Source organism: Pogona vitticeps, chromosome 2 (genome assembly GCF_051106095.1).
Source record: "Pogona vitticeps strain Pit_001003342236 chromosome 2, PviZW2.1, whole genome shotgun sequence".
NCBI lineage: Eukaryota > Metazoa > Chordata > Lepidosauria > Squamata > Agamidae > Pogona > Pogona vitticeps.
In genome coordinates this window covers 13,557,694-13,584,572 of record NC_135784.1, presented here as the reverse complement: position 1 = coordinate 13,584,572, position 26,879 = coordinate 13,557,694, and the positions used below count along the sequence as shown (strand labels likewise).

At 48.2% G+C, this 26,879-nt stretch overlaps 2 protein-coding genes across 5 annotated transcripts in view; one reads left to right on the top strand and one right to left on the bottom strand.

Moving 5' to 3' along the window:
- Positions 1-26,879, bottom strand: part of LOC110070857 (class I histocompatibility antigen, F10 alpha chain-like) — a 51,135-nt gene that overhangs the window by 3,673 nt on the left and 20,583 nt on the right. The window lies entirely within an intron of this gene.
- LOC110070640 (antigen peptide transporter 2) lies at positions 650-25,208 on the top strand. 4 transcript variants are annotated; one of them, XM_078387520.1, is made up of 13 exons: positions 650-747; positions 1,881-2,378; positions 3,331-3,445; positions 3,565-3,695; positions 5,721-6,025; positions 6,293-6,490; positions 8,409-8,537; positions 9,242-9,430; positions 16,791-16,964; positions 18,887-19,046; positions 20,984-21,120; positions 22,446-22,647; positions 24,169-25,208. In XM_078387520.1, exons 2-12 carry the CDS (start codon positions 1,895-1,897, stop codon positions 22,635-22,637), a joined length of 2,214 nt encoding a protein of 737 aa, XP_078243646.1. In that variant the 5' UTR covers positions 650-747; positions 1,881-1,894; the 3' UTR covers positions 22,638-22,647; positions 24,169-25,208. The 4 variants fall into 4 exon arrangements, with proteins under 4 accessions (XP_078243646.1, XP_078243645.1, XP_078243647.1 ...); XM_078387519.1 differs by lacking the exon at positions 24,169-25,208 and having other exon boundaries at positions 651-747; positions 22,446-23,233; XM_078387521.1 differs by lacking the exon at positions 24,169-25,208 and having other exon boundaries at positions 652-747; positions 5,820-6,025; positions 22,446-23,233.

Below are 26,879 nucleotides of genomic sequence, written 5' to 3'. Positions count from 1 at the left end.
ACCTGTCATCATCCTTGGCCCTAAACGGCTTGCTTTCTCTGCCTGGGGAGCTTCCCTGAGAGCGGGATCCAGCAGCCACTTTCTCCTTCTGTAGCTCTGGATGGTGCCCCCCAATGGCCTTTGGGGTCCCCCTCTTTGTGCCCTCTGAGTCGGGCAGGGAAGTCCCTGTGGGCGTCCCGCCAGGCTCTTGGCTCCGTCTGTGTGTGTTTTTGTGGTTTTTAATGCAATGGTTTCTTCTCATGATGGAAGAAAGGGGCCGCAGCTGCCATGGCCACCCTCCCTTCCACGCTGTAGCCATTTCCAAGGTGCCTCGCCCTCCCCAGCGCTCCTGCTTTCGCTCTCAACCCCGCTTGGGGTTTCTGAGCCACTTGGGGGGCGTTGAGGGGTTGACAGAAGAGCCCCCCCAGCTGAGGGGCCGGCGCGGCTCTGAGGGCCCGATCCTCAGGCGGCCCTCCTGGCTTCTTGTTCCACGTTTGCCCCCCCCCCCTTTTCCCTTCAGGCGATGAAGCCCGCTTTCCCGCCCCCCAATCCATCCATCCCCATCACCAGCGGAATGACGACGCCTGGGATTCCCCCACCTACAACGGGGTGGGGACTTTTCCCATTGCAGGCAGCGGGCGCCCTCTAGTGGCTGCAGGGACCAGAGGGGGGGGGCTGGGGCCTCGTTCCGAAAGTGAAAGCCAGCGGTTCGAGCCCCAGGCGCAGCCCTTCGGAAAGCGGATCGTTTTTGGCCGGCTCGGACTTCGGGTAAGGCGAAGAGGAGGAGGAGGAGGAGGAGGAAGGCCACGCGAGTGACGGGCGATCGGGACGGGGATCCTCCGCTTGGCGCTGCTCGGGATCAGCCTTCCTCCGGGCTAGTGGGCGCGCCCGATGTGGCCGGCCCCGCGGAAGAGTCTCGGGGGTGGGGAGGTGGTTGTGGGTGGAAAGGCAATGCCTTCCAGGACTCCCCTTCCTGGCCCTTCTGGCCGGGAGATTTCTGGGAACTGCAGTCGCCAGAGTAACGTCTGCAGGCTGTGAGAGCGAGCCTTCCTCGGGGGGGGGGGGGGCACCCACGCCGGGAGTGCAGTTCACCTTTGCGGTGCAGTTGTGATTGTGGGCAACCCTGGACGCCCTTAAAGTCACGTCCGTGCCGCCAAGTTGGAAGGGAGGCCCTTGGAGAGAGTGCTTTGGCCAGTTACGCTCCCCCCCCCCCGTGAGTTTCTATGGCCGGAGGAGGATTCGAACCCAGGTCCTGGCCCGTTGGTCTATCCGCTACACCGCACCGGCTATCCTGCGTGCGTTTCCCCTGCTGCAATAAACCCCACTGGGAGTGCCTTTTTCTCTACCTCGGCTGGGTGCCTGCCAGGGGCCTCGTAGGGGTTCCTTGAACGGGGTTTGCCCAAGCCAGTTGTTCGGCTTGGGGTCCTTTCCTTCTGGGACTGGCTCTGCAGCCCCCCAGGACAGACTCTTCCCCCCCCTCCCAGGAACCCCTTGCAGGACACAACTGGTTGAACACGGTTTTGCAAAGGAGCCAGTCTGGTGGAGCAGAGACTGCGGCGGATGAAGGATCTGGGTTCCGATTCCCGCTGGGTCCTGAACCTTCACAGCCTTCGGAAGGCTCTCTTTCAGCGTCTGGCAGATTGCAAAAACCCTTCTCGGGGGACCCTTCTCTCCAGACCCCTGGTTCCAGGGAACTGCAGTATATTTCTCACTCCCTGATCCCTATTCCTAGTTGGAAGCCCGTTGGGTTCAGTGGACCTGCTTCTAGGCAAGGCTCGGGAGAAAAGAGGAGCTTCCGGTGGAAACCCTTGGCACACATACCTGAGATGAGCCCACACTGATTTCAGTGGGATGTCTCTTGTAACCCATCACCTACCATCTAATCTCTCCTTTCTCCACAGGCTCTGCCACCACGATGCTGCCCCGTAGCCTGCGCCTGGCTGCCCCTCTGTTCCTCTGCGATGCCCTCCTGCTCTCCTTGCTGGATCTGGGGCGGCCCTCCCTGGCTCAGTGGGGGGTCCCGGCGGCCTGGCTGGAGGCTGCTGTGCGCCTGTTGGTGCTTTTGGGGGCCTGGGGGCTGCTCTCTCTGGGTCGCCCCTCCCACCTCGCCCCCGTGGCCGTGGCTGCCGTGAGTCTCCTGCCCCCCTCCTACCTGGCCGTGGGGCACTGGTTTGGAGACCCCCCTCTCCTCCTGTCTTCAGCCCCTTGGGCCTGGCTGCTGCTGAGCTATGGGGCCGTGGGGCTGGCCCTCCTCGTCTGGCAGGTTCTTGGACAAGGGAATGGCGCAACAGGGTCAAAAAAGGGGGACACGGCCACCCTGTGGAAGGTGGCGAAGCTTTTGCGCCCGGATACTCCCTACATCGCTGGGGCCTTCCTTTGCCTCACCCTGGCCGTGGTCGGTGAGTAGCCTTCGTGTGTGAGCGTGCGAGAGGCAGGGAGCGATTTCTACTGATCAATGGTCTCAAAAACCTCAGCTCACTTTAGATCTATCCAGGCAAAACTGATTTCCTACACCTGTCTTGTCTTGTGGTACGAATATTTTGCACACCAATCGGAAAGCTCAGACAAAAGGTGTCATACATTTTGTTGATGATTACTGAAGGGAAAAAGCTAAGATTGGGTGGTGAGAATTTTAATGTGTTGATTGTTGAGATTAATGTTAGGAACTGTAATTGTTTCTTTATTCTCATTTTTCTTTTTTATTTTTTTTTTTTGAAACAGTTATAGGATTTCAGCGTGGGCTACAGAGTTGTGTAGAATAGTTTTTAAAAATAAGATATTTAAAACAATTTTAAATCAACCAGTTAAAACACTACATTAAAGATTCAAACATTCAAATGATTGCTCTGAAACCTGCACAGGCCACTATCCTCAATGTAAGTTGCACCAGGTGCGAATTCAGCAATGGCACCTCCCAGCTATTTCTGCTGCTCTGAAAATATTGGCTCAAATCCTGTTACTTACAATAGACCCACTGAATCAGTTGGTGAGTCATCTATGTAAATTCCATTGAATTCATGGGCCGACTCTCCCTGGGAGTTCAACCACAAAGATACAAGATTTTTGCCATTATCTCTCCCCTAGGACTCACTTATACCCTGCTCCTGTATCTGGAAGCAGTGCTCTCTCAAGTGGGGAAATAGGTCTGATTGCAGATTAAAACCCGAGGAGTTTTTAAAATCAGGGCCTACCACTCTCAGGTCAAACTTGGTTTCCTTTGCAGGCCTTATTCTCGAGAGGTGCATAACAAAAGTGACCCTATTGCTGGGGAGAAAACAGAGAAGCAGGAAAGATGCAGTTCTGTGCATATATTTTTTTTAAAAAAACGCTTAATTTGTGCTCCATCTGCAGGTGAAATCTTCATCCCTTACTACACAGGATGCGTGATTGATATCTTGGGTACCCAGTACGACTCGGATGCCTTCTCCTGGGCCATCTTGCTCTTGGGTCTGGTTTCGGTTGGGAGGTGAGTTTGTTCTGCACGGCGCCCTTCCTTTACCCTGACCTCACCCTTGCCTGCCAATAGACCCCGGTTTCCCCTGTAGGCTGCAGGCGGTCTTCCTCTTCCTGTACTTCCTTCTCTAGCTCCCTCTCTGCTGGCGGTCGTGGAGGGCTCTTCATATTCACCACTGCCCGCATGGTCATCCGGATCCGCAACCTGCTGTTCTCTTCCCTGGTGCGGCAGGACGTGGCTTTCTTCCAGCAGGTGAAGACAGGTGAGGGCTCCCCCAAGGTCCCTATTTTCCACCTGGGAAGACAGAGCTTTGGGGAGGATTCTCTTGCCCAGGTATTTCCAGAAAGCCTGGATATTAACCCAAGTCTTCTTGTTCTTGCTGCGGCCACTCAAGATGCTCCCTTCTGGCTGTTGGTCTGATTGAGTGTCTGCCACAGAATCGGAAGAATGGAAACTTCTCTGCTTGCTTGGAGCATCAAAGAAGAAGTTGACCAATCCCAGTTAAACGGACTGGAGTGGCTCAAAAATAATCCACAGGTTTAGCTTCCAAGTAAACATTTTTCAGGGACGTGGTGGCGCTGCGGGCTAAACCGCAGAAGCCTGTGCTGCAGGGTCAGAAGACCAGCAGTCGTAAGATCGAATCCATGCGACGGAGTGAGCTCCCGTCGCTTGTCCCAGCTCCCGCCAACCTAGCGGTTCAAAAGCATGCAAATGCAAGTAGATAAATAGGGACCACCTCGGTGGGAAGGTAACAGCGTTCCGTGTCTAGTCGCACTGGCCATGTGACCACGGAAGATTGTCTTTGGACAAACGCTGGGTCTATGGCTTGGAAACGGGGATGAGCGCCGCCCCCTAGGGTCGAACACGATTGGACAAAAATTATCAAGGGGAACCTTAACCTTTACCTTTTTAAACATTTTTCAATGAAACAACATAAAGCAAGCTTTCAACAAGGAAAAAACTAACCACATTCCATACGTGATATATACGCTCAACACGATTGTGTCACATGGATAGTTTGGTTGATGTAATTGTACTGAGTGTATATATCACCATATGCAATGTAGTTAGCATGCCGTTTGTAATCCTGTGTGCTTTGTTGAAAGCTTGCTTTTTGTCGTTTTTATTAAAGGTATTTACTTGGAAGCTATACCTGTGATTTTTTTTTAACCAATTTAGGATGTGGAAGACTGAAATTCAAATTCAGGCTTTCTGGAACGCTGCAATTCAAGGCGTTACTCACTCAAAATTGGTGGGCCGAATCTACCTCACAGGGCTGTTGTGAGGGTAAAGGAGTGGGGCTCTCTTTTCCTCAAAGTAATGGTCGAATATAAGATGAATAATTCTGACAGGTCCATGTCTCCTCTCCACCACCATCGCTCTTCAACTTTGCTTTTAAAATGTTGTGGGGAAGCTTAACAATTAATTCTAAATCTTGACTTTGGCAGATTAATTTTAAGAGGCACTTACTAAGTCTTACCACCGCAAATGGAACGGTTTTATAGAGCTTAAAAAGGACCTAAGGTGGGTAAAAACAAATAACAACGACAGCACAAAGAACACAACAGTCCTGTTTAGGCGGCCCCTGTTCCGTACGTTCTTTTTCTTTGAGAGTGCAGCGTAGATATGTTGGGTAGATACGTTGGCTGAGGCACAGTTTTCAGTGAAACCCGCACTTGGAGAGTTTACAAGCTGCCCCAGGAACAAAAAAAAATCCCAGCAGTATTGGAAGAGTGTGACGGGCCCGTTTCAGAAATCCCACAATCCAAGAGCAAACTTTGGTGTTACTTGGAATGATGTGGGAGGGATCTGTGGCCACGCATGTGGAAACCCGGTACTTTCCATATCCAGGCAGGCTGCCTGCATGGATTCTGGGAGTTGTAGTCCAAAATAGTATTCCCCCTCCCCCAAGATCTGCTGTGGCAAAGTTGCTATGTAGATGAAAACTGGGTACTTCTTTTCTGCATTCAGTCCATTCTTTTTTTGAGAGTACAACTTGCTGAACCACAAGGCCAGTGTGCAGATACATGGACTGAGGAATCTTTTAGGTAAAATTATAGTAAAAAAATAAGGGGGCGGGAGTGCACTTGCCAGTGTGGAATCTAGGGTTGTTGTTTTTCATGTGGGGTTTTCGGATTCCCTTTTTCCAGGATTATGACTTCTGAGGGGCATGAGCTGTTCGAGATGTCGAGGTTTCCCCATCATTGACTCCATATTCCATGTGCCTTCCCACTGAGCGATAGCCCTCCTTTCAGGATGGGTTGTAACCCTTTAATTCCCGTGTCAGCCAGAAATGCTGGATTGCCATCTTCCCGTCCTGTGGGGACAACATCAACTCATCTCGACCCTGGTGTCTTGTTGACCAGGCTGCCTCTTGGTCCCACAGGAGACTTGACTTCTCGCCTGTCCACGGACACGACCAAGATGAGCCACTCGGTGACGCGCAATGCCAACATCTTCCTGCGCAGCCTGATCAAAATTGTCGGGCTGTACGGGTTCATGGTCAGCGTCTCGTGGCGCTTCACCCTCCTGACCTTCATTGAGACGCCCCTCATGCTGGCTGCCCAGAAGGTCTATGATGCCCGTCACCAGGTACACTTGGAGGAGGGAGCTGAGTACAGCTACGAGAGGGATGGGCTGTGGAGTAAAGTGGTTAGACCCGGGTTCAGATCTAGAAAACATAAAAGAATATTGTGGAATCTCAATACTGTATCACAGAATCTCAACCAGAACAATGTGTTAAGTGATGGCATTTGTCAGTGCACTTGGACAAACTGAGCCAAATCCTTCTCCACACACCCCCTATTACTGTGTTTAGTTAAATTTGTACTTTTCTTTCCCTCTCTCCAATTTCTCCAGGCTCTGCTGAAGGCAATCCAGGACTCCACAGCACACTCCGGGGAGGTGGTTCGTGAGATGGTCTCCTCCATCGAGACAGTGCGTGGCTTTGCCACCGAAGAGGAGGAGTCCAAGTTCTACGATGCAGCGCTGGAGGAGACTCACCGGCTGAAGAACCAGAGGGCTGTGGAGAAGGCGGTCTACTTGCTCTTCCGACGGGTGAGTCTTCCTTGTCCCGTGAGGAGAAGGTGAAAAAAGAGCAGGTTTTTTTTCTGTGTGAGTCATGGTATCTTGAAATCTGCAACACCTTTTTAATACAGTCATGCCCAGCTTTATGCTTACCCCGCATTACGATGAATCCGCTTAACATTGAAGGTTTTGCAATCGCAAAAGCAATTGCAAAATGATGTTTTAAATGGGGGAATTTTGCTGCGCGATGATCGGTTCCCTGTTTCAGGAACTGTTTTTCGCTTCCCGACGATCAAAACAGCTGTATCGGGGTTTCAAAATGGCCGCCGGGTGTACAAAATGTCTCCCCACTATGTTTAGGAGCCATTTTTCGCTGCACAGGCACCCGAAAATGGCCACCCCTATGGAGGATCTTCGCTGGACGGTGAGTTTTTAACCAATTGGAGCGCATTAACCAGGTTTTAATACGTTTCAATGGCTTTTTTATTTTTGCTTTACGACGTTTTCATTCTACAGCAATTTCGCTGGAATTAATTAACGTTATTAAGCGAGGCACCACTGTATTTCTTTTAAGATATTTATACACCGACCCGTAACAGGGATTCTCTGGATGGCTCAAAGATACAAATTCTTAGGATCTCCCCCACTGCACAGGGTTCCATTGCAACCAGAACCAAAGGGGTGGGAAATGATCAGTAATGGTGTGTGGAGGAGGAGTAAAGGTGCATCGAGGGAGGGTCACACACATGCACAGGCACCCCTTAGAGGGAACCTTGCATATGCTTGTACGCATCACATTAATAGACAGCATCCTATCGGCTTTTGCATCCGGTGGGCCTAACTTGCTGAGGCTAATTGAAGCTTATTGATTAGCTCGCAGGCCACATCTTGCCTGTATAATTAGGCATGTAACCACACAGGTGACCAATATGTGCATCTCATCAAAGCGTTGCAAATTGCCCTGGCAAACTATGCAGCTCATTTGTAAGCGTTGAGCCAATCCGGCCGGTATAAATAAAGGATGAAGGTTAATCCAGGGAACTCCGCCTACCCCAGATCCTCTCTTAATTACATAGACACATTGTTGTTTTGACATCTGCTATGTGTGGAAATTATGATAAGTTACCACAAGGCAGTTTATTCCTCCCCCCCAGAAGAATTCCTCCTAATTACCCTTTGGCCAATTGGGAAATGTTGAACTGAGGCCCAGATGAAACTACAGTGGTGCCTCGCATAACGAGCGCCCCATTTAACGGCGAATCCGCATAGCAATGCAGATTTTGCGATTGCAAAAGCAATCACATTGCGATGTTTTGAACAGCAAAACATCGTATTCCAATGATCGGTAAGTGTTTCACTTACCGATCTTCGCATTGCGATGTTTTGCCAACGGTGGCAAGCTGATTGGTGGTTCCAAAATGGCTGCCGGGTCAACAAAATGGCCGCCCGCAGCATTTTCGCGCGGTTCCCTCGCTTACCGAGACGGCGAAAATGGCGGCCGGATGGAAGATCTTTGCATAACGGTGAGTTTTTCCCCATAGGAACGCATTAAACGTGTTTTAATGCATTCCTATGGGGTTTTTTGCCTCGTATAGTGACGATTCTGGATAGCAACGATTTATCCAGAACAGATTATCGTCGCTATGCGGGGCACCACTGTATGTTAAGTCACTTAGCGGGCCGGGAGGAACGAAGAAGGATGGCTTCACTTTTGGGGGGCCCGAGATGGTGCCAGGTGAGCCCCTCAGAGGTGCCCCCACTGAAAAGGCCCCACCTGGACGTTGGCCCCCTCACTTGAATTGATTCTTGGGGCCACTCAGGGCAGGACTTGTAAAGATCTGAAGGTTCAGAAGAGGGATGATGAGAGCAGATAGTCTCTGGGGCAGCTGAGAAGCTTCCAAGGGAATCCCGGATCTCCAGGCAATGCCAGATCTCTTTCTCTTTCCAGATCCTCCAGCTGGGCCTGAAGCTGATCCTGCTTCACTGCGGGTACCAGCAGATCCTCGCTGGCCTCATCACCAAAGGGGACTTGGTCTCCTTCATCCTCTACCAGATGGAAGTGGGGATGTGCACGCGGGTGAGTCGAAGCAAGAAAGGCTCAGCTTGTGTTGGCTTGAAAGAGGGCTGGGGAGCAGATCTGCAGGCCAGAGAGGGCCCCCCTGCCTGGCTGTAGGGTCCCTTGACGCCTCGCTCCTCTTCCCTCCCCCCTCGCCACCGCTTTTGGTTAAAGTGAAAGATTTTCATTCCTGGACTCTCCAGCAGTGGGGGATTGGTTTTTCTTCTCCTCCAAAAGAGACACAAACCACCATCCCCATCACCTCTGGTTCTGAAAGATGAAGGGGAGGGAGGGCTGACCCCCTGTGGCAAAAGGGCACCCCAGTCCTGCCAACCAGGTTGAGCCCTGGATCAGATGATCAGCAAGGTCCTTTTGGCATCCTTTATCTCTTCCAACTCTCACCCCACCCCTGCTATCACACACGAACACACCCGCACAACCCAGAAAGGTGAAACCCAGAAGTATACCCTACACGATTCTTGCACGGTGGCCTTTCAAAAAGAGCCATCTGTAGGACTGTGCTTTTGTAGTTTGGGGCTGGATTCTGGGACCTGCTGACAAAAACACGCCAGAGCACAGCCCTGGACATCACTCCGTGAGCAGACGAGTCTCCCGGATCCAGGGGGGATTTCAGGTTGTACGGCTCATAAATTGTAAGAGTCAATGGGATGTGATGTTCCAGCTTGGTATTTCCTTGGCCCTGTCCATTCCTTCTCCTTCCCTAGGCCCTGATGTATGCCTACGGAGATGCCCTCAGCAACGTGGGTGCCGCGGAGAAGGTGTTTGAATACCTTGCCCGGGAGCCGGCTGTTGGCACGGAGGGGACGCTGGCCCCCGACTTCCTCCAAGGGCAGGTCTCATTCAGGAATGTTTCCTTCTCTTATCCTGCTCGCCCCGACGTCCAGGTCTTGAAGGCAAGTTCTGTGTGAAAAAGGTGAAGTACCCCAAGAGTCTTGGGCAATTGGGAAGACCTGTGAGGATGCTGGAAGAGGGAGTCATAAGAATCATCATAGCATGAAGAAGTTGGAAGGGGCCTCTGAGGCCATCGAGCCCCACGCCTTGCTCAATGCAGAGATCCAAATCAGAGAATGTCTGCCAGGTGATTGACCAAATTTATCTTGAGTGCCTCCAGTGTTGGAGCACTCGCCACGTCTTGAGGTCGTTGGTTCCACTTGTGACAAACCCCAGACCTACTGGGATCTGCCACACAGTTACACTAAGCTGCCACCAACCATTCCCTTTAAGAAGTCACACAGACCAGGGATGGATTTTTAAACAATAAAAAGGATAAGGTTTATTTTAAATACACACAGGGAAAAATAAACAATCAGGTGAATAGGATAAAGTAACGTGGCTTATTCTCACTCATACAAGCATACAGTTTGGTTCACCCAGAACCCTTAACTTAAAGCACAGACCCTGAACCTATCAGTTCTGGCTAACCAACAGACACCTGAACCTATCAGGTTGGTACTCTGACACACAGAAGTACCCTGTCTGACACACAGACTCCCACAACAGCTCCTTCTTCCCAGCTGCTGCTTCGTCACAACCCAGTGTCTCTCAGCATCTCATAAACTCTCCACACACACTCCACATATTTATACAGTACAGCCCCTCCTCCTGATGTCCCGCCTTCCACTCCCCATAGGATGGAACTTTCCCTCCAAACCCATGACAGACAGGTAACATCAGTGCTGTATGTAACACCTCCCCTCTTTATAAGTTGTTTTGTAGGGGGAAAGCTAAGGTGCTTTTCACCAAAAAAACAACCTGTATAAAATACACAACAACAGTTATACATACCATATTATACTTACTTATACTTACATTCTAAGTTAACCATAGCAATTATGCATTTAAACATTTACCATCTACATTACATCAATTTACCTTTATTCATACAAACCAAATTCAAAAAAAACAGGTACATTTTACTTTTTTGTCATCATTATATACACATAGTCCATGTTTCTTTCGCCGTCTTCAATCTTCAGGTCTTCTTGATAAGGCGTCAGCAACACAGTTCACTGACCCTCTGACCACCTTCACTTCAAAGTCATAGTCCTGTAGGTTTAAAGCCCACCTCATAAGTTTGCTATTGTGGGTTTTCATTGTCTTTAACCATTGCAATGGTGAATGGTCAGTACACAGAATAAAATGTCTTCCCCAGATGTAAGGCTTGGCCTTCTGGATCGCGTAGACTATGGCCAAACACTCCTTCTCCACGGTTGCCAAATGTCTCTCACCTTTTTGAAGTTTCCTACTCAGGTAGGACACCGGATGCTGGTCACCATTCTCATCCTCCTGGCACAGAACTGCTCCTACCCCGCTGTTAGACGCATCGGTGTAGATGATGAACTCCCGGTCGAAGTCTGGAGCACGCAGGACAGGATAGTTGATTAACGCCTCCTTCAACCTCTGGAACGCCGCCTCACAGTCGCTGGTCCACGGGATGCGGTCATCAGCCTTCTTCCTCGTCAGATCGGTCAGCGGAGCCGCAATCTCGCTAAACCTCGGGATGAACTTTCTGTAGTAGCCCACCAACCCAAGAAATGATTTGACTTTTTTCTTGGTGTTGGGTCTGGGCCAATCACGAACAGCTTCTATTTTGGCCTCCAGGGGTTTTATCATTCCTCCCCCTACCATGTGACCCAAGTATTTTATTTCTGGGCTACCCAGCTGACACTTGCTGGCCTTTACTGTTAGCCCTGCTGCACTTAACCTCTGCAGCACTAACTCCAGGTGTATCAGGTGATCTTCCCAGGTATTACTGAAGATCCCTATGTCGTCAATGTAGGCCACTGTAAAGTCACTGAGCCCTGCCAAGGTCTGGTCCATCAGCCTTTGGAATGTGGCTGGTGCATTTCTGAGACCAAAGCTCAGGACTCGAAACTCATAGAGACCAAAAGGGCTACAAAAGGCAGTCTTTTCTTGATCCCTGGGATCAATTCTTAATTGCCAATATCCCTTTACCAGGTCCAATGATGAGATGAACCGACAACCCCCTATGGTTTCAATCAGGTTGTCTAGCCTGGGCATTGGGTAGGCATCAGGAGTGGTTACACGGTTTAATTTCCTGTAATCAACACAAAACCTAATGCTCCCATCAGGCTTGTCCACAAGGACTATCGGAGAGGACCAAGGACTAGAAGAGGGGACGATTATGTTCTCCCTCAGCATTTCGTCCAGCTCCTTCCGCACCTTGTCCCTATAGGGTCCCGTTACTCGGTATGGGGATACTGCCTGCGGGGGTGCATCCCCTGTGTGGATCCGATGCATCACTCCCTTCACTATCCCCGGCTTGTTGGAAAACACCTGTTGATATTTACTAAGCAGCATTTTTAGTTCTTGCTGCTGGTCTTGGGTGAGTGCAGGACTGATCTTTACCTCCTCTGGGTTGTATTTTACTTCCCCTCTACCCTCCCAGAAGGGTAATTCCGCTTCCTCACTCTCAGCTGCTTTTATCGCGAATAAAACCCTCTGTTCCCCTCTGTAGTAGGGTTTTAGGGCATTCACATGAACCACCCTCCTTGCTTGGTTCTCCTCCTGCTCTATTAGGTAGTTCAGGTCTGACATCTTGGAAATGACCCTATATGGTCCTGCCCATTTGAGCTGCAGTTTATTCTCTCTGCAGGGCCTAAGCCAAAGCACTTCCTCCCCTGGGTCAAAGTGCCTCTCTCTAGCTTTGTGGTCATACCATGTTTTCTGTCTGACCTTCTGAGCTTGCAGGTTTTCTGCTGCCAGCTCTAGATTTCTCTTTAGGTCATTCATCAAGGCGTCTATGTAAGTCACAACGTCTTGTGGGTCATCCTGGGTGATCTGCTCCCAATTTTGTTTGATCAAATCAAGGGGCCCTTTCACCCTTCTCCCAAATAGAAGTTCAAATGGACTGAACCCGGTACTGGCTTGTGGCACTGATCGATAAGCAAACAAAAGGGATTGCAGCTTCTGGTCCCAATTGTTTGGATTTTCTGCCAAGTAAGCCCTAATCATGCGCATTAGAGTCCCATTGAACTTCTCAGTTAACCCATTACTTTCAGGATGATAGGCAGTGGTTTCCTTGTGCTTAATTCCACAGATCTGCCATAAGCGTTTCATGAGCTTTGATGTGAATGATGCGCCCAAATCTGTGATTATCTCTGAGGCAAATCCCATCCTGGACATATACCCCACCAAAGCATCGGCCACTGTGTTAGTTTCAATGTTAGTCAAGGGTATGGCTTCAGGATACCTTGTGGCATGGTCCACAATTGTTAGAATGAACCTGTTCCCCCTCTTTGTGGCCTTGGGCAAAGGTCCCACAATATCCACCCCTATGCATTTGAACGGAGTGTCAATCACAGGCAAAGGGCACAACTTTGCTTTGGTCCTGTCACGGCTATTCCCCTGCCTTTGACACACATCACATTGTTTACAGAACTCCCTGATCTGCTTCCCTATGTCAGGCCAGTAGAAATTCTGTGTGATTCTCTGCTGTGTCTTGTTCACTCCTAAGTGTGCAGCAAACATGTCAGAGTGACCCCTTTGTAAGATCATGGGGCGATACTTTTCAGGTACCACCAGCTGACTTCTGATCCCATCTCCCCCTTTTGAGATATTCCTCAGGGTCTCTCTATATAAAATCCCCTTTTTCTCCAGAAATCTCACTGGGGTTTCAGGTGTTAGCTGGGCGTCAGTCACCTGTTCAAAACACTTTTGGAGAGTGGCGTCTGCCTTCTGCTCCTGTCCAAATCTGCTGTCTGTGGTTAAGGTTTCCACCACAGCTTCTGAACTCCCCTCTGCTTCCGTCTCTGGCTCATCATTACCCCCCTGAACTGTCCCTGTGGTGGCTTGTGAACGTGTAATCACTAGCACCCTTTTCACATGTTCAGCCAGGTCATTTCCCACGAGCACGGCTGCTGGCAGAGTCGATGAAATCGCTAGCCGCCAAGCTCCCCTCCAGCCTTGAAAGTTGACAGGTACCTCCGCGACTGGCAGAGAGATTACCTGCCCCTCAATCCCTGCCACCTTCATGCTCTCATTTGGGATTATAAACTCCCTAGGGATGATATCTGGATGGCACAGGGTTACCTGGGAACAAGTGTCCCGCAGCCCCCTATACTGACGGTCAAATATTCCCACGTCCACCCCGGCTGTCTCAAACAACTGAGAATCAGTTTTTATCAGCAAGCAGCGCTTTACCTCCACAAGAGGACCATTTTCCTCAGCCTGATCAGCAGAGGTAGCTGTTCCAGACTGAGTAGCCATGGCAACAGGCTCCCTCAGTGACACTGAGTCTTGCTCTTTCTGGACACAGAACACAGCTTTTGGCTTGGTCCCACTAGAATTCTGAGGCACCATTCCTTTTAGCTGCTTTAATTTCTCACACTCTGAGATTAGATGACCCTTTCCCTGACAGAAATAGCATTTTCTGGTGTATTTTGATTCTCTCTCATCTTGTTTTGGTTTTCCCTCCAAAATCTGAGGTCTTAGTTTCATGTCTGAGGGCTTCCCTTCACCAGGGGCCCCTCCCCCTTGCTGGCTTTTCCCTGGTCCCTGAGAGTGCTTGCTGTAGGTTTCTTTGGGTTTACCTACAGATTTCCCCTCACCCAAGGGCTTTCTTATTTGGGAAATAAAATCTGCGACCTCCGCGGCTTCTGCCACAGATTTCGGTTTCCTTTCCCTCACCTGGAATTTCAATTCCCCATGCAGGACTGAATAGAACTGTTCCAGCGCTATCAAATCTTTAAGCTGCTCATAGGTCTCTGTCCCTTCCTGCGATAGCCATTTCTCAAGCAGCCTCACCAATTGGGCCCCCACTTGGGTAAAAGTCTGTTCTGGTTTTTTGGTGAGGGACCTGAATCTTTGTCTCAGCTGCTCCGCATTGATTCCATGTCTGGCAAAGACCAGTTTTTTAAACTCTGCAAAATCTTTCATCAGTTCCTCAGGCATCTCGGCATAGACCTCAGCCAGGCTACCACTGATTAAAGATCGCATGATGGTCATCTTCTCAGTTTCCCTCACTGAGAAGTCCACAAACGCTCTTTCCACTAAGGAAAAGAACACCTCAGGACAATCTCCCTTGTGGTACACAGGGAATTTCTTCAGGTCAGCTTTAGACAGTTGGCCTCCCTCAGAATCCCTATTATTATTATTGTTCTGGTTCATCAGTTCCAGTTTTCTTAATTCAAACGCCATTTTCTCTCTCTCCAATGCCAACTCAAATTGTCTCTGTTTCTCTCTTTCCCTTTCCTCCATTTCAATTTGCCTTTCCCTTTCCTCCCTTCTTTCTCTCTCTAATCTTTCCTCCACTTCAAATTGCCTCATCCTCAGTTCATGCTGTTGGACTATGAGCAATTTTCTGAGTTCTGGGTTCTGCTCTCCTGTGCTGTCACCCTGCACTGAGCCAAATTCATCCTCAGAACCTTGGTCAATCTGGGGGTCTTTCACTTCACTCATTTCGGCCATCTGGCTTCGAGTCAAGGGCATAATCCCCCCTCAGAACAGGCTGCTTTAAAAAGTCAAGCCTCAAAATAAAATGACCACTTTTTTCCTTTTTGCCTCAGAACCAGCTCTCCCTAGAGATTGCTGCTGTTCTTCAGCACTAACTTGCAACAGTATCGAGTCAGGGCCTACCCCCCTCTGCTGGGCCTCTCAGCTGGCAAGCTAGATCACTGTTGCTACGCAGTTTTGCCTCAGCTTTTTCCCGCCAAAACTAGGCTGCCTCAGAGCACCTTAATCTAAGTCTCCCCAGTGGGCACGTTCTTCTACTAGCGCACCTCCCCGTGAGGTACACCTAGAAGATTACCTACGCGCCTCAGACTGTCCCTGACTAGACCCCCCTTGCTCTGGGCACACTTGCCAAGGCTTTGCTGGACCACTGGACAACTGGACCAGTCGTATCCCACACGCTGGACACCAATCAATGTGACAAACCCCAGACCTACTGGGATCTGCCACACAGTTACACTAAGCTGCCACCAACCATTCCCTTTAAGAAGTCACACAGACCAGGGATGGATTTTTAAACAATAAAAAGGATAAGGTTTATTTTAAATACACACAGGGAAAAATAAACAATCAGGTGAATAGGATAAAGTAACGTGGCTTATTCTCACTCATACAAGCATACAGTTTGGTTCACCCAGAACCCTTAACTTAAAGCACAGACCCTGAACCTATCAGTTCTGGCTAACCAACAGACACCTGAACCTATCAGGTTGGTACTCTGACACACAGAAGTACCCTGTCTGACACACAGACTCCCACAACAGCTCCTTCTTCCCAGCTGCTGCTTCGTCACAACCCAGTGTCTCTCAGCATCTCATAAACTCTCCACACACACTCCACATATTTATACAGTACAGCCCCTCCTCCTGATGTCCCGCCTTCCACTCCCCATAGGATGGAACTTTCCCTCCAAACCCATGACAGACAGGTAACATCAGTGCTGTATGTAACACCACTGTCGGACAATTCTTACAGTTAGGAGGTTTTCCCTGATATTCCACCCAAATCTGGCTTCCTTTAACTTGAGCCCATTATTACGTGTCCTGCGCTCTGGGTTCATTGAGAACAGATCTCGCCCTTCCTCTGTATGGCAACTTTTCAATTATTTGAAAAGTGTTATCATATCTCCCCTCAGTCTTCTTTTCTCAAGGCTAAACAGGACCAGTTCTTTCAGACATTCCTCATAGGGCTTGGTTGAATATCAGGAAAAACCTCCTAAGTGTTAGGGCGGTACGGCGGTGGAATCGACGACCTCGGAAGGCGGTGAGTGCTCCAACACTGGAGGGAGTCAAGAGAAACGTAGACAAGCACCTGGCAGATCCGCTTTGATATTCCTGCCTCAAGCAGAGGGTTGGATTCAATGGCCTTGTAGGCCTCTCCAACCTCCACGATTCTATGATTCTGTTTTTCCACTGCATCTGACTTGTGATGATCCTTACGGGGGTTTTGTGGGATGTGAGATGTTCAAGAAGCGGTTGGTTGTTGCTGCTCCCCTGGTGAGTTTCCATAGCTAAGCTGGGATTAGAACCCAGGTCTCATTGAGTCCTAGTCTGTCACTCTGTCCCCTGCAGGATGCTAGCTTTCTGAAAGGCACTTTGCTCATCCTCAGAGGCAGACGTCCACTTGGCTTTGCCTCTCTGTCAGCCAAGGATCCTACCAGACACAGTTCTGGCACCTGGAGCTGCCCAGGCAACATTCTGCTCTATGGTGTTGTTGCCCAGCGGGGTAGGAATGTGGCAATCCCTTCTTAGCACCTTCCTTCTTTGTTCTCTCCTGCTCCAGAATGTCTCCTTTGAGCTGCGCCCCGGGGAAGTGACGGCGCTGGTGGGTCTGAACGGCAGCGGCAAGAGTACCTGCGTGGCCCTCCTGGAGCGCTTCTACGAGCCTCAGTCCGGGGAGATCCTGCTGGATGGGGTCCCGATCCAGGAATATGAACACAAATACCTCCACCGGCAGGTGAGGAGGCGCCACGTGTGGCAGATGAGAACCACCTGAGAAAGGCCCAGAATCTCTCTTAGGTTGTTGTTCTTGTCTTGAATGGTTAATTAGTTTTGCCAGTTTTGTTATCTTACAAAATGGACACCGTGAGACATGGGTTGGGCTCTGAAATCTTCAATATCTTTGTTTCACAGCACAAAAAGTTACTTTTTTTGGACATCGTCTCTCAGAATCTTCTAACCCACATGGGATTATGGGTGAGGCAGTAGGTTTTCCAAAATCCGACCTGTTTCTTATTATCTGCACTGCAACACATCGGTCTCAGGATGGGGTGGAACCAAAAACAAATGGAATCCTAAAGTCTGTATACATAAAGTGGGAACCAGGAGGCAGCACAGTTAAAACCAACCGACCGTTCATAGCCAAAAATGTGTCAGCTGTCAAATGGGGAGGGACTAAGAAGCTCCAAAGCATGGGCAGATTTAAAAACAGAAGGGAAGAATGAAAATAAATTTACCGTAACAGTCTGAAATTTTGTCCACCCATCTGTGCCCTGAATTGTCTGCAGGGGTTATTTTCTGGAAATTGAACAATTCCTATTTCTGTCCTGATGCTCCCCCGGCTTTTGTGTATTCCTTTTTGCCATGTGGAAACTCTGGGAGCCACGGGATGAGACGGGGAAGACTTTAATTTCCTAAAATGGTTGTAAACTGGGAATATCGTCCTGATGGCAGTTATTTTCATGAATTGAGGACTTCCTCTTTCTGTCCCTTAGTTCCCAAGGTTTCCACCCCATGAAAGAGATTACACAAAAGCTGTGGAACAAAAGTAGGGAATGTTTTTAATTTTAGAAAAATTGCTCCTGCTGATGATGTCATCAGTCTTAAGTGGACATAGTTGTTTGAACAAGATTTCAGTCAATGTTGGCAGCCATTGTATACAAAGGTTTTAAATACCTGCATGAAGAAAATGGTATATGCTCAAAGCCAGAAAAGAAAATGAAGCAGCACAATGTGAATCTCTTTGGAATGAACTGATACAGCGCTTAGGGATGTTAGTGCTTCAAAGCTAAATTTTGCTGGTATGCAACCAAAACCCACCTCGGTTCCCAGATTCAAACCCAGAGATTAAGAAGTGGCTCAGTCATAAAACAACGAGCATTGGAGCTTAAAATTATGTTCAGACTGCAAAAGTGGAAGGGACCCTGTGGATCATCCAGTCCAGCCCCTGTCAAGGAGGCCCAGTAGGGAATCAAACTTCCGACCAGATGCCTAAACCACTGAGCTATCCAGCATATGGGGCAGAACAACCTCCCTTTTCCCTCTACCAAGTGTTGCCATAGATAAGGGAAGGGTGTGGCGAGCGTTGGCCCTCAACCATCAAAATAATGTGAGATCTCTGGTTTTGGAGGTGTTGTGCATTTAATAAAGTCCTCCAACTGTTTGGAAAACATCACATCTCTCTCTAATGCACGGATGGACAAAGTTCACACCTTGCACTTAATGCGCACCCAGAGTAGCTTTGCTCCCCTTCAGGCTTCACAGAATCCTCTAAATGCCCCTGGGCAGAAAACCGTGTTTTGTGTTGGGGTGTACAATCCATGATATGCCCTTCTTAGGATCATGCATTTGAAAGGAAGACCAAACAGGAGATGGATGGACTCAGTAAAGGAAGCCCCAGCCTTGAGTTTGCAAGACTTTTGTGTTTTTGGAAGTCATTAATTCATCGGATCTCCAAGACTCAGAAGCCGTTTGAGAGCACAGAGGATCAACGGGGCAGAATATGCCCAAGCTGTAAAGGCTCACTGCTCTTGGTCCAAGGTGATGGCCCGGAAAGTCTGAATAATGGACACAGTCCATCCCTACCCCAAAAGCGCCGCTTGTCCTGACAGGATTTCCCCGTACAGAGTTCCTAATGGCTGTCCCTCCTCTTTCCTGCAGGTGGCGCTGGTGGGTCAAGAGCCCATCCTCTTCTCGGGCTCCATTTGGGACAATATCACTTACGGGTTGGAGAACTGTAGCCTGGAGGAAGTGAGGGCTGCGGCAGAAGAAGCCGACGCCTTGGGATTCATCCATGAGTTGGAAGGAGGCTTCAATGCAGGTGGGCCAAATCTCTCCCCTCCCTCCCGTTGAAGGCTTTCTAAAATTCCGTTCTTGTTTCCTGAAAATGCAACTCTCTCGGCTCTTGGCACACTCGTCCGATGTCACGAAACACTACCACCTACACCACTGACGGGGACATGGTGGCGCTGCGGGTTAAACCACAGAAGCCTCTGTGCTGCAAGGTCAGAAGACCAGCAGTCGTAAGATCGAATCCACGCAACGGAGGGAGCTCCCGTCACTTGTCCCAGCTCCCGCCAACCTAGCAGTTCGAAAGCATGTAAATGCGAGTAGATAAATGAGTACCACTAGGGTGGGAAAGTAACTGTGGCAATCCCCTTTTGTGGCCCCTATTTCCTTGGGCTCCACACAGGTAAACACGCCCTTTTCGCTGCCACCAGGTATTCTCTTAATACCACTTCAAGTCCCACACAGGAACTGCCACCCCAAAAGGTCATATACTTCAGGAATTGGGGTTTATGATTGATTAAGTATTCTTTTATTATTCAACAGGAAAATCACATGTGAATTGGTTCAGGTGTTAATACTTTTAAGATCATGTAGTCAATCACTTTACTGCCAGTGTTGTATCTCTCTTGTTATGCTTCTGCGTACATTCCTGCTTGTCACATGTGTTTTACTTTCAATATTCTATCCTAAACCTCTTTTACCTGTTCCTAAACCCTAACACTCTCTGTACTTCTTCTGGTCCCTGACTCTTTCTACCTCTCCCTAACTCTAACTGTGTCTCTAACTGTCCTTCAACTCCCTCTAACTGTCACTCTAACTCCGCCCCTCCTACTCTTTCCTAGGCTCCTCCCCTTTAGCTGCTGTGATGGACAGGCAGGAATGATGCCACCTTTCTGCATTCCACTATAGTAACAGTGTTCCGTGTCTAGTCTAGTCACGCTGGCTACGTGACCAGGGAAACTGTCTACAGACAAACACTGGCTCTATGGCTTGGAAACGGAGATGAGCAGCACCCCCTAGAGTCGGACACGACTGGACTAACTATCAAGGGGAACTGTTACCTTTACCCACTGAATATTCCCAGGATGGGAGGGGTGCAGGCCAAAGGGTCCGTCTCCTCCTAGCATATAGGATTAACCTTTGGAACACCTACCCACAAGATGTACGGAACTGATTGCCTTCTTAGATGGCCAGTTAGGAACAGAACAACTTGAACACAGCGCACTCAAGCAGTATCAGTCAGAACCCAGACTGGACTGGATCCAGGAAATAATCCTCATCACCCAAGAAAACCTGGAGAGGGGCCAGTATCACTTGTTTTGAGATTTTACTTTTAAAAAGGAGGGCTAGTGTGTCTGAGATTTTGAGATGCAGAAAAACTAGTAGTTAGAGTTTTGGATTTGGGGAGGGAACTACAAACCCCATTCTACTTCATTTTGGGAGATCTGTGTGATAGGCAGACACCTTATGAAGATCTAAATTATGGCCAGCTGGAAGGCTTTGAGGCTTACCAAGGCCTACCTCTGCTCAAGCTTCCTGTTCCTGCCCCAGGGCTTGCTGGGAGCTTTCTTTCCGAACAGGAGCTCGGCCTAGTTTGGGCCACGGCCTGGCTTATCGGTGGCCCAACCCAGATCCCAGCGCAATGCCCAAAAGAAGGTTGGGAGAGATGGTTCAGCAACCTGGGGACACCTGGCCCGCCTAGTGGCATGTCCGCAAGAGACAGTTGTTATGTACCTTGAGTTTGTGTTTGGAGATTTGAGTTCTCTGTTGAAAGTACAGCGGCTCTGCAGGTACTCCTCCCCACTTCTAATTCTGGAAGACCTTCAGCATCCTTCATCCAACCAAAATAACACGGGGCGGCTGCTTTTCAGGCCCCTTCCTTTCTTGTGAACCCATTTTTCCAGAAAAAAAAAAAACTTTCTAATTCTTCCTTGATCCTTTTCCCACCTCCTCCTCCCTTTCTTGCAGGTGTCGGGGAAAAGGGAGGCCAGCTGTCTGTCGGACAGAAGCAGCGCCTGGCCATCTCCCGGGCCCTGATCCGGAACCCCAAGGTCTTGGTGCTGGACGAAGCCACGAGCGCCCTGGATGTGGAGAGTGAAGCTGCTGTGAGTGGGGATGTGGGGTGTGCGTTTGTGTGAAACACAGCCGCCCAGAGTACAGTAGTCAGTTGACCAGATAGGCAGGGTATAAATGCAATCAATCAATCAATCAGTCAATCAATCAGTAAAGGGGTAGAACTGAATAATGTGCTGGGTGAGATTAATTAATCTTAGACGTACGAGTCCAGATCCTGCTAAAAATGTGGCCCAAATGTTATTTGGAGGTCTTAACTACATCAGGCCCACTGAATCAGTTGTTGAATGGTTCATCAACACTTCTGTAAATCCCACTGATCCAGTGGGTCTACTCTTTGAGACTACCAACAAGATGCTGACCTATGTCTTTGATTTGTAATTAAAATATGTATTTAGTGTGCCTTTAAGACTTTCCAAAGGCAGCCACACCACCTTCCAGCAAGGTAGAAAGAGAAATAATGCATGTCAAATGTAGGAAGCAATTAAGTAATTTATCAAAGTATCCACTAGTAGAATACACCGGGCCACATAGAGCAGCCCCTAAAGGTTGGCCTGTCTTGCAGGGGTGATTATCCATGTGAAATATTTTGAAGATCTGGCCAAAGTCTCGTTAGGGATGGAAGAACCGATTTGGGATCAGAGGTGGCTCCTCCATCTCAGATACCTTCCTCTGTGGGGGAGAAAACATAGGGGACAACATGGACACCACCACCACCACCCCTGAGTTCATGGCCACGGCCGAGGGCATCGGACATTCACAGACCCAGGCGTCTGCTCCACGGTTGACCCACGGTTTCTCCACCTCTGCGCGGGTCTTTGATAAGCCAAAGGGCAAAGCTGCCCAAAAGTTCTTGGTTATCCCACACCCGTCTGCAGGGGTGTTTTGGCAACCAGCGCTTGGGTCAGGGAAGCTCTATGTGTCCCGTGTCTCCCTCTCCACGGAGGATGTGTCCGGGGTGAGCAGAGGTGGGAGGTAGCTGTGGGGATTCCTCTTGCCCTGGGAAGGAGTGCCAGAAGCACAGCAGGGAAACCCACTGTTATCCCCGAACTGTACTTGGGAGCTCATATCTGGGTTTCTCCTTCTCCCTGTTCTCCCGACAACTGGTGGGGAGCAGGCTTCGGGATGAGGAAGTGGTTCCCCCCCCAAAAAAACTCTTTGTGATTTGGACTCACGATTCGGTCGATTCATAGGCCAATCTATGCTCCCTGGCTACACATTTTTCCTCTCTTGCCCTGTATAATTGCACACTAGCAGTTACCGTACGACAAAATGTGGAAGGTGTGTTGGGTGTTAGGGGTTGGCCGGGAGCCACAGAAAACTCCAGAGACCTGACCAAGCCCTTCCTTCCCCTTAGATCCAGCGGTCGGTGCTGAACCGCCAGGCCCGGGCGGTGCTGGTGATCGCTCACCGGATGCAGACGGTGGAGAACGCCCACAAGATCGTGGTGCTGGAAGGCGGAGAGGTTGTCGAGGAGGGGAGCCACCCCGAGCTGATGGGACGGAGGGGGACCTACTACCGGCTGGTGCAGAGGAGCGGCGCGGAGTGACTTCTGGAAGGTGTGAAGAACCTCGTCTTGAATGTGGAATACCAAATACTTGGGACTTTTTAGGTTGTTTGTTTTGTTGTGTTGCAGTTTGGAGTGCAGTCTGGCCAACGAGGCCCGCTCTCTGGCCCGTCTTATGGACTGGCACCGTGAGCAGCATGAACGTGACGGAGGCTAAGGAATACCGGTGGCCAGTTTGTGCAACTTGGGGGGGGGAGTGTCTGGGAGGCTGAATCAGAAATGCCCTTTTTTCCCCTTGAGTAGAAACTAAAGGAAGAAGAGTTGCCTGATTTCTTTCTTTTCCCCCACCCCATCTTTATTTTATATAGGTAGTAATTACAGGACAATAATAAATTTTCTATTGAACACTGACTTTTACAGCTTGTTCTAGGAAAAAGAACATAAGAAAGTAACAAGCAATATATTCCCTTCTCAATATAAGAAAAAAATTTTAATGAAGTTACTGCAAGGAATAAACTAGGAATTAATCGTGTAATTCGACTTAAAAGGTTATTTTAACAGATGTCATTATCTGTTACAGTGTGTCTTGCGTTTTTATCATCTGTGTAATAAATGGAAGAAAACTAGGGCAAATCAAATTGCTTTCGGTTTCATGTTCTCTTGCCTGATGGATGTCTTGAATCGATACTTCTGACAAAGCAATGTCCCAAACCCCCGTCTAAACCAGCCATTCATGGTCTGGGAAACATCTGCCCAGCTACAACCTGCAAGAAGGTTATAGGGTCATAATAGCACATTTTAATTGCCATTTTCAAATACTGTATATTAACTAGTACCAGCCATGCACTAGGGCTGATTTGTTGGCCTGTAATACTGGAGATTTCTTCTGATCCATGTCTGATTTGTGGACATCACCACCAAAAATGTTTTAAAAAATCGCACTTCTCCATATCCCCTCCAGTGCAGTTTAGTGGATTCCTTGGTAATACGTGTCAATTTAAGAGGGCTTAGGAAACAGCTGTAAATTATTTTAAGAGATAGTCTCCTTAATGTTTATTGAAATAATTTGAATGTGGCTTTTGTGTGTGTCCATAACTTTGTCTATGTTTCGTGATAGAGATTCCACAGTCAAGATCATTGCCCATGCACATTTTAAGCCTAATATACTGAGTAGCTTTCTAAATCCAGTAATATTTTATAGATCAGTAACATCGTTCCTTTTGAATTTGGATTGGAACTGGAAATGAGCTGTTCAAAGGGAGTTAATGGTCTTGTGGAATGCCGTTTGACATCTTGAACATCAAACGAAGACTCTGGAGGAGTGGAAACCAGAGACTGAGATAACTACCACCTCTTTCTCTAATTTGGCTACCAGGGATTTATGTTCCATTTGGGAAGAAATCACCTGGTGTGTAAAGATACACCATTTTCCACTGAGAGGATTATTTGTTCAAGTTTTATTTGTAACCTTGCATGCTGTCTGTAGTTTGGAACTGAACCGGAAAGGACTTTACTGGGCTGCGGTGATTGTCTGTCTCTCCAGCAATAACTAATTGTTTGATGGTTGTTGTAGGTTTTTATGTCTGTTCAGCCGTGATCTGGCCGTGAAAGCCTTCGAGAATACATTGAACGCCTCTACGGGGAGGAAACGGTCAGACAGACCCGCAGACTGGAAACACTCCAAAGCAAAAGAGCACACCTCCTGTGTTCCTTAACGTTTCTACTACACTGCAGAGACACAAAAACCATACCAGCCTTCCTTAGGACAAAAAGGACCTTCGTTTCCCCTCAGGCTAGCGGCATCTATGACCGCCTGGAACATGCCCTCCTACGTGAAAGAATCCACACAACCTGCAAAAAACTGGACTCCAGAGACAAAAAACTATTGCTACACATTAATATCAGCCAAAAAAAATGAGAAGTCATGATTGGGACCCTTTCCCTCCAGAACACGGCCAAACAGCCTGAAAAACCCTACAACAACCATCAGATCACGGCAGTGAAAGAAACTACAGTGGTGCCCCACATGACGACGATAATTTGTTCCCCTGAAATCGCTGTACAGCGAAATCGTCATGCGGAAACAATTTCCCCATTGGAATGCACTGAAAACCACTTTATGAGTTCCAATGGGGAAAATACCTGATCGTCGTGCAAAGATCCTCCATAGGGTGGCCATTTTGCGATCGCTGTCTTCCGAAGCATGGGTCCGGAAAACAGCGGGGAGCCATTTTGCGAGCTGACGATTAGCTGTAAAGATCGTCTTGCGAATAAAAGGTCCACGAAGCACGGACCAAATCATCGTATAGCGAAAAAACCCATAGGAAACATCGTTTTGCAATAGCTATAGCGATCACAAAAAGTCATCGTCAAGCAATTTCATCATTTAACGGGGTAAGCATCTAGCGGGGCACCACTGTAATTGTTCCTTTCAGCTTTTGAATTCAAAGAGAGCCGCACCTATCTGCTGAGTGTTTTGTCCCTCTTTTTTGTCTGATAGACAGTTGTTTGCTGTTGATCTGTTCAGTTAGTTGCTATGTGCAGAGTGCAGCATACACAAGTCTGAAATTTCTAGCAAATGTAAATAAATCTTTTTTATTCTTTCTCCTACAATTTTCTCAGAATGAATTATTGAGACTTTAAGTGCCAGTTAATGAAAAATGGGTGAACCGTCTGGGGAATTCATAGCTATTTTCCTTTGTGAGTCTCTCTACTTCTACTGTGTAGCAAAGAGAATACAGTGGTGCCTCGCATAGCAATGTTAATCTATGCAGCAAAAATTGCTGCTAAGCAATTTAGTCACTATGCGATTTTAAAAAGCCCATAGAAACACATTAAAACCTGTCCAATGTGTTCCTATGGGCAAAAAAATGACCTTAAAGCGAAGATCCTCCATGCAGCGGCCATTTTCGCTGCCTGATAAGTGAGGAATCTGTCCCAGAAAACAGCGGGCGGCCAGTTTTTTTACTCGGAGGCCATTTTGGAACCGCCGATCAGCTGTTAAAAAATCATCGCTTTGCGATGATCGGTAAGCGAAACAGGGAACCGATCATCGCAAAGCGAAAAAACCCCATTTAAAACATTGCAATGCGATCGCTTTTGCGATTGCAAAATCTTTGTTGCTATACGGTTTGTCGCTAAACGGAGCACCCGTTAAGCGAGGCACCACTGTATTGCTCCATAAGACGCACCTTTCCATAAGACGCACCAATTTTTTAGGAGAAGAAAACAGGAAAATATAATCTGTTTTCTTAGCTCCATAAGATGCACAGACTTTCCACACCCCTGTTTTGTGGGAAAAAAGTGAGTCTTATGGTGCAAAAAATACAGTAATTAAAAAATGCAGTAGTATTGTGCTTTGTGTGTAAGGTAGAATAATGGATGGTAGATTCTAGGAATTAATGGTATAATTGAAGGTACTAATTTCTGAATCATTTTCTCCGTGCGGACAAAGTGTTTTTTTAAAATTGTGCAATATTTATTGTTCTTTTTGGTGTTAATGAGTATCTGTTCATCTGAGCTATTCAGCAGGTTTATTGTGACTCAACATCTTTCAGGATTCCCCACCACCACAAAAGGCAAGTACATACCATTGTTGGGATGCATCAAGGTATTTAGTGATGTATGGAATCCTTAATTCTCCTTTTGTGGTTGATAGTTAAATCAGTGATGCAGAGTTTCTTGATACCTGAATTCTTCATGAAGTGGGAATGGAAAGTGGTGATTCCACAAGAAAATTGCCGATGTTTTATATTCCCCATGAAAACCCAGTTACAGCCAGCTTAAAAAACTTCGTTAATGACCAAGCGTTCTGTCTTCTTAAAAACCAGTCAGGAAACTTCTCGCCCCCAAACTTGATAGCAACAAAGAGGAATGTCTTAAGAGCTGAAAGCAGGAGCACTTTTATCATGTCATTGGACAGGAAGTCACTAACTAAAGGGGTAGGAACTATGAAAAAGCAGTGAAGGGCAAAGAAGAAACTCCTCAGTAAAGGGATGGTTCCACTGTAATTGCCATGAAGGGGAGAAGAGGTAGCTGACACTCTGGCATTTCCTGATATGCCTTTTTAAAATATAAATCAATGTATTCTAGATGCCACTAGCTTTCACACGTTCTTACACTAGCACTCTTTAACTTTTAAGCATCTACTAATTTTGCACAAAACTTAGTGAGCAAGAGTGGCTACTCTTTGGGAGAGGCTGGAATGTCTGGATCAGGCTTTGACAACACAAATCAACTTATAATAGGGGTTGGCGCAACATACTCTATTGTAATCTGATGATA

Excerpts from the sequence above, each read along its gene's own strand:
- LOC110070640 (XM_078387520.1), top strand. The coding sequence starts at position 1,895 with ATGCTGCCCCGTAGCCTGCGCCTGGCTGCCCCTCTGTTCCTCTGCGAT. Across the intron at positions 6,026-6,292 it reads TCTATGATGCCCGTCACCAG|GCTCTGCTGAAGGCAATCCA; the intron begins GTACACTTGGAG and ends CAATTTCTCCAG. Across the intron at positions 6,491-8,408 it reads TCTACTTGCTCTTCCGACGG|ATCCTCCAGCTGGGCCTGAA; the intron begins GTGAGTCTTCCT and ends TTCTCTTTCCAG.